General features: G+C 44.1%; 1 protein-coding gene across 11 annotated transcripts in view; it reads right to left on the bottom strand.

The window, feature by feature from the left end:
• The window catches only part of KMT2C (lysine methyltransferase 2C), a 189,860-nt gene that overhangs the window by 16,162 nt on the left and 157,852 nt on the right, over positions 1–15,846 (bottom strand). For all 11 annotated transcript variants that reach the window (XM_021555310.3, XM_021555312.3, XM_021555311.3 and 8 more), the window contains 8 exons: positions 13,895–15,760; positions 12,539–12,864; positions 9,930–11,749; positions 8,878–8,989; positions 7,840–7,918; positions 7,657–7,720; positions 5,577–5,809; positions 1,067–2,740 (listed from right to left, as the gene is read on the bottom strand). In XM_021555310.3, coding sequence (XP_021410985.2) covers positions 1,067–2,740; positions 5,577–5,809; positions 7,657–7,720; positions 7,840–7,918; positions 8,878–8,989; positions 9,930–11,749; positions 12,539–12,864; positions 13,895–15,760 — 6,174 coding nt within the window. The remainder of the gene's footprint in view (positions 1–1,066; positions 2,741–5,576; positions 5,810–7,656; positions 7,721–7,839; positions 7,919–8,877; positions 8,990–9,929; positions 11,750–12,538; positions 12,865–13,894; positions 15,761–15,846) is intronic.

Genomic DNA, 15,846 nt, shown 5'->3' with positions numbered 1-15,846 from the left:
CTCCCATTAACACCACTGACATCTGAAAACATCATTAAAAACTCACAGGCCAGTAACATTCTCTTTTGAATACCCACTGAAATAAAGTTACATGTGCATGAAACCTTGGAGACGTTCACGAGGGCCTAATGAAAGACAGACTTGGTGGCAGAAGAAAGGAGTGGAAGTTAATATAATACAAAAGTATTTTGAGGTTAGCAAAAAAATAAGTGTTGTGAAACCTTTCTGGATTGTACCACTTGCTTAAATACTTCCAGTACAAATCTGCAAAGCCTCTCTTCCCATGGAAGCACAGCTGGGTAAAAAGGATTAGGATGGGACTCTAATGCTACAAGAGCAAGCCAAAAGAAAGCCCATTAAAAAAAATTACTATTTTAAAAAGCTCTACATGAGCCCTACCATCAGTATTCCAATATTCCTATCACATGTTTGAACTGTGAATCTTTAACAGATCTTTAACCTGCTGCTCACAATTACCTTTACTTTTATGAGTATTTTTTCCTTTTAAATACATTTAGATTTTGTTCTAAAAATGAAGCTGGAAGAAAGCAGAAATTAAGATTACAATAAAATGACCAACAAGTCTAAGTGTAAAGGGTATTCTACCTCCACAGAAAGCACTTTTCTTTAGGTCTGTTAATAAAGACCTTATAAAAGAATAAATCATAGATGACTCAGGTGGAGTCACAGGAGAAACGAGCACCCAGACACACCATGCTCTGTACAGACACATAGCAGTGAGTAATTAGGAATCATACTGTAAAATCCTGCCTTAATATTAAGAAGTGATATTTTTGAAGACAATTTTCTATAGAAAAATATTTTTTTTTTTACATTTTAGTGACTTCTGGATATGCTAACCTAAGAAGCCATATTAAAATTTATTCTTTGCTCAACACAGGTGATTTACTTGTGGACAAAAGGCAGGAAAGAGGCTAAAGTTCCTTAAAGCTCTTTCCTCCTCCCCTGTACGGGTAGGCTACGATCCTACACATGCCCACAGTAAGGCACAGACTAGGCTGGACTGCTGTTGACCACAGTGTAACAAAACCAGTACCAGGCTCACCATTCCTTCAGCTGGACTCTGCTTCTCTGCTAACTTTTTATCCCCAGAAGCCTCTTCTTCTGCTCGGCCACTGTTCTCTGGTTTCTGATTTAGAAGAGATGAGGACTTCTTGTTTTTTAGAAGGTGTTTCAGCAGTTCATTCCCTGACTCCCCTTTAGCTGCCAGAGCACCAGGTGGCTGTGCTGGACTCGGAGCTGAAGAGGCTGACTGTGAGGTGACCTTATCCTCCTCCACCTTAATACTGCTTGGATTCTCTGATTTAGGCTCAGCTTGACCTGCTGAGCACTGATCAGTTTCTGCCTTTTCCAGTTTAACTTCTTGGAGGCTGGTGGGTGCGTCCATTTTAGCCTTTTCAGCCTCTGCATTCCCCCCAGGCTGTTTCTGGGACACACTGCTGCTGCTAGGGAGCTTCCCCTCCTGCTCTGGGGAGCTCTCTCCTGTGTTGGATGTCGAGGGGCCCGTTAGCTCCATGGACTCCTGCTCATCCTGGTGCCGTGGCTCATTGGGGGTGTTCACTGTGGGGGTGGAGGTAGCATCAGAAATGGTTGGGGTTGATGGTGCAGTGATATCCGAGTGTGGAGTTGATGGGGCTTTTATGGACTCGGCATCATCGTCCTTTTTCTTTTTCCGTGTCCTTTTCTTTTTGCCTTTCTCTTCTGGGATTATGTCAGAATACAGCTGGATGAGAGACTGGCCTGATACAGGGATGTTTGCAGCCTGGGGCACGCCAGTGTCCGACCCACATGGGGCACTGCCCCCCAACACTGGAGATGAAGGGACCGCAGAAGGGAACGGAGGCCTGACCTGATTCTGCGTAAAGGCAGCCCCAGGGAGATTCCCATGAGTTTGTTTTACATTATGGAAATTTGGGGCTCCACCTGGAGCAGTGGATGCATCAGGTCCAAAAGCTGCAGGTCCCACTGGCCTTCTCTCTGTGCTTTGCATAAAACTGGTGGTGGGAGGAGAGGTCACAGCACCCTGCTGCAGGATCTGCCCCATCTGCTGCTGTGGGGACGGCTGCAGGGGCCGAGGGGTTTGCATGAAATCACAAGGCAGCTCAGAATTGAAGAAAGGTATCTGAGATAAAGATGTTTTGTTGTTCAGTTCAGGCCCCATCATACTGTGCTGCTCCAGCTCCATCCTCTGCTGCAGAGCTCTCTGTCGATCCACCTCCTGCATCAGCTGGATGCGCTGCCGCTCCTGCTGCTCCCGCAAGCGCTCCTTCCGCTCCCGCTCCTGGAAGCTTTCACTGAAAGGGTTGTTGTCCTCAAACTCCACCCTTGGGGGTGGTCCTGACTGTGCAGCTGCATTTGGGCCAGGCACAGGAGCCGGTGCACCAGGAGTAACTGGCAGTGGTGTCATTGGAGGCTGCATCCTTGCTGGATTCATGGAAATGTGACTCGCAGGGTTTGCAGGTTGCCATCCGGATAAATTTGGCATCCTGGTGGGATTGGATTGCCCAGGGATCACCACTGCATGCTGCTGATGCTGGAGCTGCTGTGCCACCATGGGGAAGCTCTGCTGATTCATTGCTGGTGCTGTTCCCCCTGGAACCATGGGAGGCTGGGCCTGGACCCCTGGCATGATGGAATGCGGGGCCATCCCACACTGCTGCTGCTGCTTGATCCGGTACTCCTCAATCAGCTCCGCATGCTCCTTCTGCTGCTTCCGGATCTAAACATTGAAACAGTCATTATTCACCCCGACACAAACTGCCTGTGAAAGCAGCATTAAACCAAGCAGCTCACCACTTTAATTCCAGGGGACAATGAACCTCAGGCCAAACCAGAATTTCTGCAGTGTTTCTAATGCTGAACAGCTATTATTTCGTTAGAAATGCTCCCCGGACAAGACCTCAGACAAAAGAGCAGCATCTGTAGTTCTAATTGCACACCAAGACTGCACTGTGCTAGAGAATATATAAACCTAAACCAGCAGTGATCCTTGTCCTACAGATCTTGTCATCCACACACAGAATACAAACAGCTGGGAACAGACAAGAAAAGGACAACAGTGAGAATGGATGATGTTCACACATAGCAACACTTTGAAAACTGGAAAAGTTTGCAGGAAAACGGTGATGGATATTCCCATTTCTTCACAGGCAGATCCTCAAACATCTCAAGTCAGATGAAAATTGCAAATGCTGCTTGAAAATTTAAGATTTTAAAACCAAAATAAACTCAACATGGGCACTGCAAGTTATGCCTTGTAGCTTACACAAACAGGAGAAGTTGAGGAAAGGACACAACACTGTCAACTGGACAAACAAGAGCCTTTCAGAAACACTGCAGACACACAACTGAACCAAAAATAGAAGGATTTGCAATCCACTGGTTGATGGTGCATACATTATGGAAAATCTCCCTCTCACGTCTGTTCATTTGATTACGACTTCCACAGCTTATGTAGGGATAGAAAAAAACTCTGTAATGTATTTCAAATTGTGTCATAGCCCTCTCCTTTTATCTGAAGCAAGGACTAAGATAGAAAGCTCAGCGTAACACTGATGCCACAGGACACATTTAGGGCTGAAGGACAGATGCATCCAAAAGGTTATTTACACAATAACACCAGGTACAAGATGATTTATGAGCTCTGCCTTGGCACTGACACTGCTGGATAAACAGAGCTACTGCACAGAGACACTGACTGGATCCATCTGCACTGCACAGACCCAGTGCTCCAGGGCTTCTCCTGGTCCTACAGCACTAAACCTGTGCTGGCTCTGTGGGGCCATGAGGCTCCCAAAGGCTCCAGAGCCTGCAGGGGTGGATCAGCCAGGACTGTCCCTGGAATGAGCTGTGGTGTCCCAGGGCCGAGCACACCCTGAGCTGAGCTGGGGATTTCAGCAGTGCAGGGAGGGCAGGGCAGAGCCTGTGAGCACAGGCACAGTGCCACAGGGGCCATCTGGCAGTGTCTGTGTGGCTCCATGCCTGCCCAAAAACCCTGACTCACATCAGCTCCTGGGGCACAGTCAGCTCCACCTTCTCCATGCCCGTGTCCAGGACCAGCCACTCACAGGGATCCAGGAGCTCTCTTCTCTCCCCATATATACAGAGACTTTTCAAAAACTACCAGGAGCTTGATTGCAGAAAAATGACTTGATTGGATTTGAACGAGTGGCAAATTGCTTCCAATAGAAGGTGGTTAAAACTATATTTTAAACCTCATTTAAGCTCCTATGAGGTACAGAACAAAATGCTGCTTAAGATGTGGATGAATCAACCACTGGTCTAAATCAGTGGCTAAAGGGCAGTGGATGGCTTCTGCCAGCAGTAGATTAAACTTAAATTCAAATATTACAAATAGGAGAACTTTAATTATGAGGAGTAAATGGATCTGCCAGCAATGTCATGGTTAGCAGCTGTTACTTCAGTCTAACTCCACCATAAGATTATGCTGTTGTATGTATAATAAACGTCGGTTAAAGGGAATTTTTTTTGCATTTGTTCTACTTGTGATTTATTATGGAAGGGGAAAAAATAATGTAGAAATGATTTACTCACTCCATCCCTCTTCCACACACTGGAAAGATGAGCCAACTAATATTCCATCCAGCACATACTTTGTCTTGAAGCAACACAGGAGAACTTGAGGGTCAGATATTGCTCAGGACTTAATTCCAAGCTGTCTGCTGCCAAGTTTTTTCCTTCATACTAGTAAAGGATAATTCTAAAGCATTTTCATTTTCAGCAGGACTAGTTGATCCTGACAATCATGCCAGGTAATTTATTAAAAGTCTTGAGGAACACAGCATTAACTACTGGTGGGTGAAGTATATTTTATCAAAACTATTTCAGGTTTCATCTCACTATTATCACAGTTACAATATGTGAAATTCCAACTGAATCTAAAGAAAGGAAAACAAAGTCCAGTGAAAGTGGTTACATGTAGAAACAGGGGCCCAGAAAGGCTGGGAAATCTCTTCCCCTGGAGACTTCCAGAACTTGACTGACAAGGTGCTGAGTAACATGATTTAATCATGCTTTGATCATGACTGGAAGATCTCCAGGCATCCCTTTGACCTGTGTTATTCCATGACACAATACTGAGAATCAGCATCTAGGAACGAGACAGACCATAAAACTAGTCTAACACTAAAGACGATATAATAAAAATAGATTTTCGAACTGTAAAAAAAGAAGATTGGGTTAAAACATGCATTCAAGCCTGAAATAAAGCCCTGCATGCTGAAACTTTTCTCAGAATGTTTCATTTTTGCTTTGCATGATGCCAGAAACTCTGCTGCAAGTCATTTTGCCAAGGAATTCCCCTCTTTCCAAAGTACTAACCCAGCTTTTTGTCATCATGTTTGCCACAGAATATTCCTTTGCAGCTCCAGTGTCACTTACACTCTAGAGCAATGCTGTTACGCACACAAAACAAAACAAGGAGTGGCTCCTTCAGGTAGAGCTGTACTGTGTCTTTCAGAAGACTTAAAGGAAAGACTTACTACCATTGTGACAGCTCAGTGCCAAGGTGAACAGTCTGGGTTCCAGATGATTACCTGATCTAGCTGTTTTTGGACCATGCTTTGCTGCTCAGTAACGTGTTTCAGCTGCTCTGCATCTTCCTCTGGGAACTCCCGGCCGGCTTTCTTGGCTGTTCGCTGCTTGGCTGAGAGAGCCTTCTTGGATTTTCTGTGGGCTCCAATCTGCTCCTCCAGGTACTTCTGCTGCATTTGAAGAAGTTGTTGTGTATCCTGCAGCCATTCCTCATATTGCTTTCTTTGTGAATCGTCTAGAGAGAAGGGAAATGAAGTGTGATATGATCTCATCCCGGAGATGACAACTCATCCTACTCTCTAAAGCTCAAGTTTAACCATCAGGTTCCCCTCCCTTATTTGCTAGTGAGTAAATGTGGCTTTGAGAACTGCTAGAGAACCCAGTGATTCCCTGTCCTGCCACAGAAGATGGAAGATCTCTGGAAGTAGTAAAGTACAAAGAGATTAGGGAACAAGGACAGAAACTTACAGGAAAAACAGCCTGATTAACTCTGGTTTGCAGAAAACTGTCGTACGTGCAAAAATTATTTTTATTACAACTTCTAAGAAAAATATTAAAATTATGAACACCATCAAATATTCATTAAGTGAAAGAAATATACTGTCTTTGTAAAAATCACTTTGTCAGTGTCAGCCCTCAGCATGGGGCCTTCAGCACCAGTGGCATTTCATGCCCCCAAAATAAATGCCTCTCATTTAGGCTGTAACTAAAGCATTGCTCTTCTTTCAAATGAGAAATGCTTGTCTGCCACAGGCAGTCCATTGCTCTCTGATGTTTTTCTGGAGGCAAAACAACCATGTCTGATAACACTTGACCTGCACTAAGCACAGAAAGCAAGAGAGAACACTAATGATGATGTCATCTGTCTCCTAATCACATTTTCAGTGAACTGGGACACCATGAATAAGTGCAGATCTTCCTTGTGAAGATTCTTGTTTAACAGAGATACCACACAGCTCCATGACTTCAATATAACCATGTCCTCCTTGTGCTCCAGACCCTGCCACCTTCTACTCCACGAATGACTGTGCCAGTGACAGCTTTGACTGAACAGCTCAACTAAACCTACTCAGGGTGAGCTACAGCCTCAAGGTGCTTTCAGGGAAAAATTCTGCAGAACTGATCCCAAAACTGAGGGGACAATTGAATGGAGACACTGAGAGTATAATGAGAAACATGAAAGTACTGAAATTTTAACAAGTTCCAGGTAAGAGTAGCTACTACTGAACTGAAAATCAGATTTACTCAAGTGCTCAGAACCCACCACCACCCAGAGTAGGGCCATGCTGAGTGCCATGTGGAATCCCACCATAAATAATTAATACAGATAATATTGCCAAAGCTCCTTATTGCATACTCAGTGCTGCTACTCCAGCTTCTGGAAAATGTGAAGGAGTTTACTTCTGTTTCTTATTCACAAATATCAAGTGAAGTATTTGTAGTGATAGAAACACTTTTTTACACATGGTCTTCCTCTCCCAGCATATGCTCAGTTTTAGTTTCTGCTTATAAACCTTTCTCATCACAGAGACTACGATTCACAATTGATCTAGGGCAACCAAAAATATGGAATGTAAAAACCTAGTGCAGTATATTTCTGCTTTCAACAACTGTGTTTCACCAGCTAACCAATGCCTGGAGAGATTTTTCTGGTATTTGTTCAAATGACAGTGATGCTGCACAAAACTTTCTGCTTCTGAAATAAAAAATTCCATCAACACACACACTTATTCTGAGCTCAGAATATTGCAACACAACCCACAACACAAACCAGGTTTCTGATACAGCAGTCTGCCAGTTAATAGATTACTGCTCTCATACAAATCCAAATAATGTTAATTTTCTGTTTCCCTCTTTCCTTATGGTGTTTTGTTGATGAAAGCTTCTAGAAAAAAAATGTTAGCAGCATTTACTATACATCCCTTCACTACCAGGCATTGTAATGATGAAATTATTCAATTTTAAAAGGATGATTTTTTGAGAGACTGGATCCATTTATGGAAGAAAACAGAACTGTAAAATGGAAAAAAAAAAAACCAAAAAAAAACAACCCATACAATAAATTATTAAATCTTTACTTACTGACAAAACCAGGACCAAAATTGGGAGGATTAGGTCTAGAAATCTGAGGTGCCAAACTTCCATCCTAGAAATTTCAGTAAAACACACAGACAAGGATATTAAATTATGATTCAATTCAAATACCCCAAACTTAGTGATCATTATTGAACAGTTTTGTTTCAAGCCCGCATCAAGTTGCATTACCTGTGTAATTGCCTGTTGCATATGATTTTGGCCTTCACTGGTCTGAGCCCCCGGCACTGGCTGACCCATAAAAGGAAATCTATTGAGAAACAGAAATTGTAACTTTGCAAACCAGCATTTTAGGAGAGAGAGAGACAATTTTATTATGTTCAACTTAAACAAAACACCCAAATATTATACAAGCATGCACTTGAACTTCTGTATGAAACCTTTTCAACATCTGGAGAATACAGACAGCATTTTGCCCTTGCTTGAAACTATTGCATTTCACATTTTTCAGAGAGATGATATCAATATGACCTACTGTGCTACAACAGTGAAAACACACACACAAGTCTGTATTTGTATTTTAGTATTTTATAATTTAAAGAAAAATAGTTGAATGTATTTAGGTTTCATGGCCATCATCATAGTCAACTGGAATTGTGTAAATTTACACCTTGGGTGAGCCATTTATTATCATGGGGCACTGGACAGAGAAAACCCAGTTTGAAGGGCCACACCAAAAGAACAGGCACAGATCCTCCCTGGCCCATGGACTCCCCACCTACCCTAAGGACAGTCATGGTGCAGCCTGCACAGTTCATGGCTTCTTTTGTCCTCAGAAGGGATTTAAGGAGAGGATGGAACTTCCACTGCTTGGGCTAAAATCTTACTTATACTCAGCATTAAATGATTTGCTGCAACATGAGGTTCCACTGTTACATGGCCACCCCCAGTTTCTAGCACAGCCCGTGGGAGATGTGTCATTACCTAATTTGCAAGTGACAAAACAAGAAGAGCATCAACAGTGAAGCCATGCTGGCCATGTTGACCCATGACATGACAACTGGAACACAAATCTGATGCATTTGAATACCTTTTATAGCTCCTACTGCCACACTGGCTTTATTCCTAAGAGATAATCCTGTGCTAGAATCAAATGCAAACTACAGGACAGAAAGATTTTTTCTTCATTTCCTGCATGCAGTTTCCCTGAACTCTGTCATTTCCTTTCACATTCTGTAGTCCTAAAGAATGGTATCAAGAGTTGCCTACCTGTTCATGACCATTGGTGGCATCCCCATGTTACTCTGTGCCATGACTTTGTTGATCCCCTTAAGAGCCACCATTTTTGCTTTCATAATGGGATCTGTAATCGCATCAAAATCTGTAAGACAAAAACAGCAGCAGTGAATCACACAGCTGAACATTACAAGTTATTAAATGGAAATTACTTGTTTACATTTAGATCATGCCTAAATCTTCAGCAAAACATCAACTGCGTTCCTATTTCAAATCAATTGTCCTCCCCACTTTGATATTCGAGGTTAATAAGCAGTTTCTTGTATCCTGTAGGAGAAGTTAGTCAGCAACAGCTGTCCTTGTTTTCAGCCACAACATACAAACAAAAGCAGGTCAGTCTGAGAAGGGCTCTAGATCAAATTTGGCCTATGACCCAACATTAATAAATTCTATTTATAGGTTTAAGACTCAGGAAGAGGAGTTGTTTCTGTGATCTCAAATGGCAACTCGAACACCATCATTGATGCGCTACAAGAATGGCCTTGATGGTCACTGTAGTTACAACTTAAAGAATTCTCCATATTTAGTGTTTCATTTCTGGGCCTTGCCTAGACTGTGGGTTACTAATAGCTTTTAATAATCCCTTTCCTAGTGACACAAAAAAATACTCCAAAAAAAGTCATAAAACAACCATAAACATAAAATTGATAGATGAAATATCAAGAAGCTCAGCTACTAAACTTGACCACCTAATTTTGTTTACAAAGGATGCATTTACTCCTTATCTCCTGAGAACCTAAAGTATAGAGTATGTGACACAGCTGATGTCACAAACATTATCAGTAAAGCAGAGTTACCCTGATCCTGGTAATGACAACAGGAGCCTTGCCACAGAGCTCAGAATTCCACCTACATGCTCAATTTCCATACTCCCTTTGTACCTAATAGGCAGGCTGATTTTTATTATGCCACTTTCAAGCTTTACATATTTACCTGCTTCTCGCAGTCTTGTGGATTATTTAACTATTTGTTGCTGCATTTTTACAACACCAACCAGAACACAGACAAACAGGACACCCACATACCAATATTGGGGAAAAACGGCTCTGAACGCTGGCGAATCATGGCTTGCATCTGTCTCTGCTGCTGCTGCTCCTGCCTCTCCTGATCCAAGAGGTCCTGCAGAAGAAGTGGCTGTTCCTCTAGCAGAAGTGGCCTCTCTCGGTTTTGCTGTTGAGCTAATGGCTGAGGGAGCATCATCTGCTGGGGAGCAGAGATGCCACTGGGACCAGGACGGTTTGGTACAGCCACAGTCTGATTAGATGTCTGTGCTGTCCCAAAGTTATGATTAGATGACTGACCCTGAATAAATCCTGGATTTGGTGACCCTTGAGAAAAATTATGGTTCATTCGTGGAACCATGGGCAGATTGGAATTTAAAGTGTTTTCCAAGATCTGTCCAGCAGGTGTCATGAGTGTTTGTGGAATACCTGATCCATGGTTCATTTGTGTGGGTGGCAGAGATTGAGATGGAGATCCCAGAGTTCTTGCTTCAGCATTGTCTGAGCTTTCACTAGACAGCAAACTTGAGAGGACTGGGGTGGACCCAGAAATACTGCAGGAACTTACTGCTCCTTGAACAGGCACTGGAGCAGATCCCTGAGCATCTGGACTAGGCACAGTTGTATCTTGACTAGGAACAGCAGGAGTTTTGTCAGGGAATTCCGGATTAGCAGACTGTGCAGGAGCCTTTTCTCCATCCTTCAACTCCACTTCAGCAGCCTGTTGAGTACTTGTGGACTCAGTATTTCCATCACCTTTTTCATTTTCATTCTTCTTTTCCTCTTGAGTGTTTGGAGAAAGCACTTTTGTTTTAGTTTCATTTTCTGTAGCTGAATTCTTTGGTGGAGACTGGGTCTCAGCAGGAACAACAGTTGTATCACCTTGTTCCTTCTGTTTGGGTTCTTCTGCCTTGCCCTGGATATCTAGTTTGTCATCAATGGGGACATTGAGGTCTAGTTCTTCATTAAACATTCCTTTCTTATCCCCCACATCAAGGTCTGGGTCTGTGTATGCAATTAAATCAAATTCCCCAGATCTCAGAAGATCATCAAGGTGAGGATCATTGGTTTCCAAATTATCTAGAGTGTCCAGTTCATCTCCTTTTCCATCCTCTGTATCCAGGTTCAGATTTTCCAAATCCTCATCATCTAAGTCCTTGACTTCAACCCCATCAAGGTCTTTCACATCCAAATCTTTTACAGCAGGATCATCAGGATCAAGCTTTTCTTCTAGACCATCACTTGGCTGGTTGGGAATCTGCAAGGTTGCAGATTCATCACTTGGTGCAGATGCAGACAAAGCTGGTCCTGGGAATGCATCAGCAACTGGCTGACCCAGAGAACGCATGACAAGTGCGGGTGGGTTCTCAGCATTGATTTGATCCTGCTGGGACTGGGACATGTGCTCCAAACTCGCAGACATCTGCAACTGGCTTGGCATTCCTTGAGAATTGTGTCTGAGCGGTTCTGCCTGTCTTGGGCCTGGGAAATCCTGCCTGGGCAGGAAGCCGGGGTGCCGCTGGTGCTGAGCTGCAGCATCCAGCACAGAGGCAGCAGCAGGGTTAAAGGGCAGCCTTGGCCTCCCATCGGGAGCTCTGTGGCGCAGCTCGATGAACGCCTGGCCCAGGATGTTGTGCTGCTGGACCGCAATTCCCTGCGGGGGAAAATGCTGCGAGATCCCGGATGTGTTATTGATCTGTGGGGTGCTCACTGGCCGGGGCATGTCAATAGACAGGGATCTCCTCAGCTGTGGGGGAACTCCAGGGCGCTGCATGGGCTGCTGAGGACCAAGGAAACGTTCCTGGCCCGACGGTGGACCATGGCCACCTCCTGGAAACCCATATCTAAAACAAAGCAGGAAAGGCAAATCGTCTTTTTTCTCAATCTCACATGACTAAATAACTGTTCACCAAAATGCTTTACATGATGCATTCATCAAGATATTTAAATCAATGTTTTGACTAATTATACTTACATTTAAATGAGCTTTATGACTACAATAAAATAATTGCTTTAATTATGTTTAATAAACAACCTGTTTTCAATTTCAGTAATAATAATAATAATGGATAGAAAACTCTGACAGTCAGAACTAACCTAGTATTTAAAATACATGCTAATGCAATTCAGAGTAAAAAAAAATCTCAGTGTGTGGATTTAGAAATTAGTGAAATAAATCCACATACTGAAAAAATTAATTTCTAAGAATGTATGTTGATACTGGTATTCATTTAATATTGTAGCATTCACTGTAAAAATGCCACAGACATAAGCTGAGGTTTGATTAGAAATTAGAAATTAATTTATTCATTATTAAGACATCATAAATAAAGTCTGATATTTTAACTTTTTTTTAAGAAATGCCCCAAAAGCCATGGACAACAAGATATTTCAGGTTACACAAGTTTTCCTAGTTTTGCAGTTTCCCCATTTATTTTTTGAATTACTCCCAACAAAACAGTGTAAAATACTTAGTGTAAAACACACATTTTGATGTTACAGGAAAACCTACTGCACATACAGAGTTCAGGAAGGTTACCAGCTCCTGTAGATGATTTTTCATCCTGTCTAAAAAGCCTTTTTTCTGTAACGACCCCTGTAATACCCTGAGTTTAAGAGATCCAAGAACCTACCTGAGACCATGAGGTCTCATCCCCATGGTGTTCATATCTCCTGGAAACTGGGGCCTGTTGAACTGCCCATCCCCAGGGAAGGGCCCACGCTGGTCCTTGGGGTACATGGAGAACCTTGGCCCCCCTGGAGGGACCACAGAGGACCTGATATTCCCAGGATAGGGAGGAGGAGGGCGGTTAAAGATCTGATTTAAGTTGTCTTGCTGCCAGTGCTGAAGAGGGGCTGCATGGGGAGGTGCTGCTGCGTCCTGCAAGGCCTTTTCCTGGCGAACCGCATTCTTCTTCTGCTGCTGCTGCTGTAGAATAATCTCACGGAGCTTCTGGCGCTGTTTACAAGAAAATAAATCATTATACTTGACACTGCAACTGACATCTTTTGAAGTGTTACACTCTGCTAGGTTAAGCCTTTTGAAGGAAATAAATTCTTCTCTTGTTACAGGAAAATATTATAAACAACCGCAACCAGCTCAGAAATGAGAAGGAGGGTCAAATGGTGCAGGGTGCTGGTAACCCAACTTAACATCCAGACACTTGATAAAGCATATGGTGTGATCCCATTGTACCATTTAACATGGAAGCAACTCTTTTTCCATTTTTCTATTCCAGTAATGCAGGCCCTTTCAGCACAGGCAAAGTGCATTCTGAGAGACAAAGGTGGCCAGAGGTGCACTGAAGAAAATTCACTAAAAGGTTTTTACACCACAGCTGCAGAATTTACTCTTAACTCTGTATGATAAATACAACTGGTTTTCCATTAAATTCACTTCCCCATCCCTCCTTCCAAACATAAGATTGAGTTGCTTTCCACAAGCTGAATGTAATTCTATCTCTGAGCAAGAGCTGCTTGCCAGACTTTCATGGACAGAAACCTGGAGTGAATGTGCCTCAAGAAGTGCAGTGACCAGGGAAGGATTCACCTCAACATGCTGGCCAACTGCACAGTCAGACATGTGGTCTGAGATCTTTGCCCGTACCATCCAGTGAACAAGTCATTGACAATCAGTTCCACACCTCATTTGTTACAGAATAGAACAAACGGACCTTTTAAATTGTTTTTTTTTTTCTCAGACTGTAGCTAAAAGCACTATTACAGACCAACCATCTATGTCTTCAGTGGTTTCAAATATAGCCTTTGCTTATTTTTTTGGATCTTGTCCAAACTCCTTAAAAATTACTGATGTTTCTGTATTCTGTATATTGTGGTTCTATCCAGAAGGACCAAACTAACATATTAAGCAAACTAAGATAATTTGTACCTTACACATAGTTATGTTTAGTGGCAAGAAACTTCAAGTAATAACAAGAATGAGGGAAATTCCTCTACATCCAGAATTTTAGTATCATCAGAATTCTCACCTGTCTTAACTTCTCAGTATCTGCTTGAGACATATTCATGGTGTTCTGTGTATCTGTTACTCCCGTGGTGGGTGCTGGGCCAGGAACTTGTGAAACTTTGGGAAACTGTTGTCCTTGAGAAGTCATTGGAGCATTTCCAGATGCACTGAAGGTGCCCTCAGATCCAGGCCGTGGCTGTTCAGCAGCATCATGGGCCAGCTGGCCAGTTCCAAAAGATTCTGGCTGAGGTCTTGGAGTCATTGGTGGTTGATCATATGGGTCATGTGCTGGAGTAGCTGCACCATGGCTAAAGGAATCTGTTATTGCAGGTCCTGCAGACCTGGGAGTTTGAGAACATGGGTCTGATGGCCTGACAAAAGTGCCCTGCAACCTGCTCTGTGGTGTCTGCAGGAAAGGATCTCTACTCGTTATTAGTCCTGGCCTTGTCATGGCAGGCCTGTTAAAACTCTCAGGAATCCCTGGCCTTGGGGTTGCTGGCTGCTGAGAGTAAGGGTCACTGAGAACTGGCCGTGGTGTTCCAGGAGGTTGGGCATAGGGATCAGAATGTCTCTGGTTTGCTGGGGACTGAGCAAACAAATCTGCTGCTTGAGCAGGTCTGGGTGTTGGTGGCTGCTGCATATATGGATCCACTGTGGTGGGACGAGGAGTTCCTGGGGGTTGGGCGTAAGGATCAGCAACTGGCCGAGGAGTACCTGGGGGCTGGGAGTAAGGGTCCTGAGAAGCTGGCCTGGAAATGGGCCCAGACTGAGGGAAAGAATCACCCTGCTGGCGCACCATCCGCGGCGCATGGGCGAAAGGCTCCTTCATTGCAGGGTGGGGAGTGAGGGGAGGCTGGCTGTAGGGATCATTGGCCTGGTTATGGGAAAAGTTATCCACGGGCCTCGGGGTCAGAGGGGGCCTTTCATAGGGATCAACAGCAACGCGCCGGGGCGTGGCTGGCATGGAGGAGTAAGGATCCTGTGGGGACTGAGGAGGGCGCAGAGGGGTTTTGAAAGGTCCAGGGCTCCCATCCACAGGAGCAGGAGTTGGAGTCAATGGAGGCCGTGCATAGGCATCAGCAGAGGTTACTCTCTGTCTCTGAAACGTGTCAGTCCTAGGAGCCGGCTTAGTAAAGGGATCGCTGCTTCCAGCAGCTAAAGGAACCTTCCCTGACTGCTCCATAACTATGGGCGACCGTGGGACTCCCAGTGGTTTGGAGAACTGCTCTGATGGCAGGACAGGCCTGGGTGTGTCTGGTGGCTTTGCATAGGGATCGCTGCTACCTGGAGATGAAGAACATGAGTCCCTGACTGGCGAGGGCCTGCTTCCCGACGGCTCCCGAGATATGGAGGACTGCGCTGCACAGGAATCTAACGGGGCAATGGTGTTCCTTCTGACAAAGTTCTGGTTGATGGGTGCTGGTCTGGGTGTTCCCACCATTTTAGCATAAGGATCCATTGGAGAAGGAGGCCTTGTGTTCGTGGAACCTGGAGAAAACATCTGTTGTGATGATGTCTGAGAAGTTTGAGACTGAGACAGCGATTCGTGTACTGGGATTCGGGTGGGAGTGGGAGGTGGGGCCTGTGGTTTCAGGAACACATCATCTGAGGACGCTGATGTGGGCGTAGCAGGGAGCTGCTGCTTTGTGAACAGATCCTTATGGAATGTCTGTTGTGCAGGAGACATATTTCCATTGCCGGTCTGCGGCGTTAAGGGGCTCTGGATCCCACTGCTTGGTGTGTCTGAGCCAGACTGGTTCAGGAGCTGCTGGGAACCAAACTGCTGCTGCTGCTGTTGCTGCTGCTGTTGCTGCTGCTCATTTTTCACCTGCTCAAGCTTCTGTGTGGCTTCTATTTTGGCCTGCTGCTTACTTTTTTGCCGCATTTGCTGTTTTAAAATTATGATGAAAAACGTTACACTTCTAAGTTTAGGGCATACAATATCTTTCTAATGACTGAATCTATAATTAAAAC

Source organism: Lonchura striata, chromosome 1, assembly GCF_046129695.1.
Source record: "Lonchura striata isolate bLonStr1 chromosome 1, bLonStr1.mat, whole genome shotgun sequence".
In the NCBI taxonomy this organism is placed as follows: domain Eukaryota; kingdom Metazoa; phylum Chordata; class Aves; order Passeriformes; family Estrildidae; genus Lonchura; species Lonchura striata.
This window is presented reverse-complemented; position numbering and strand designations above follow the sequence as displayed.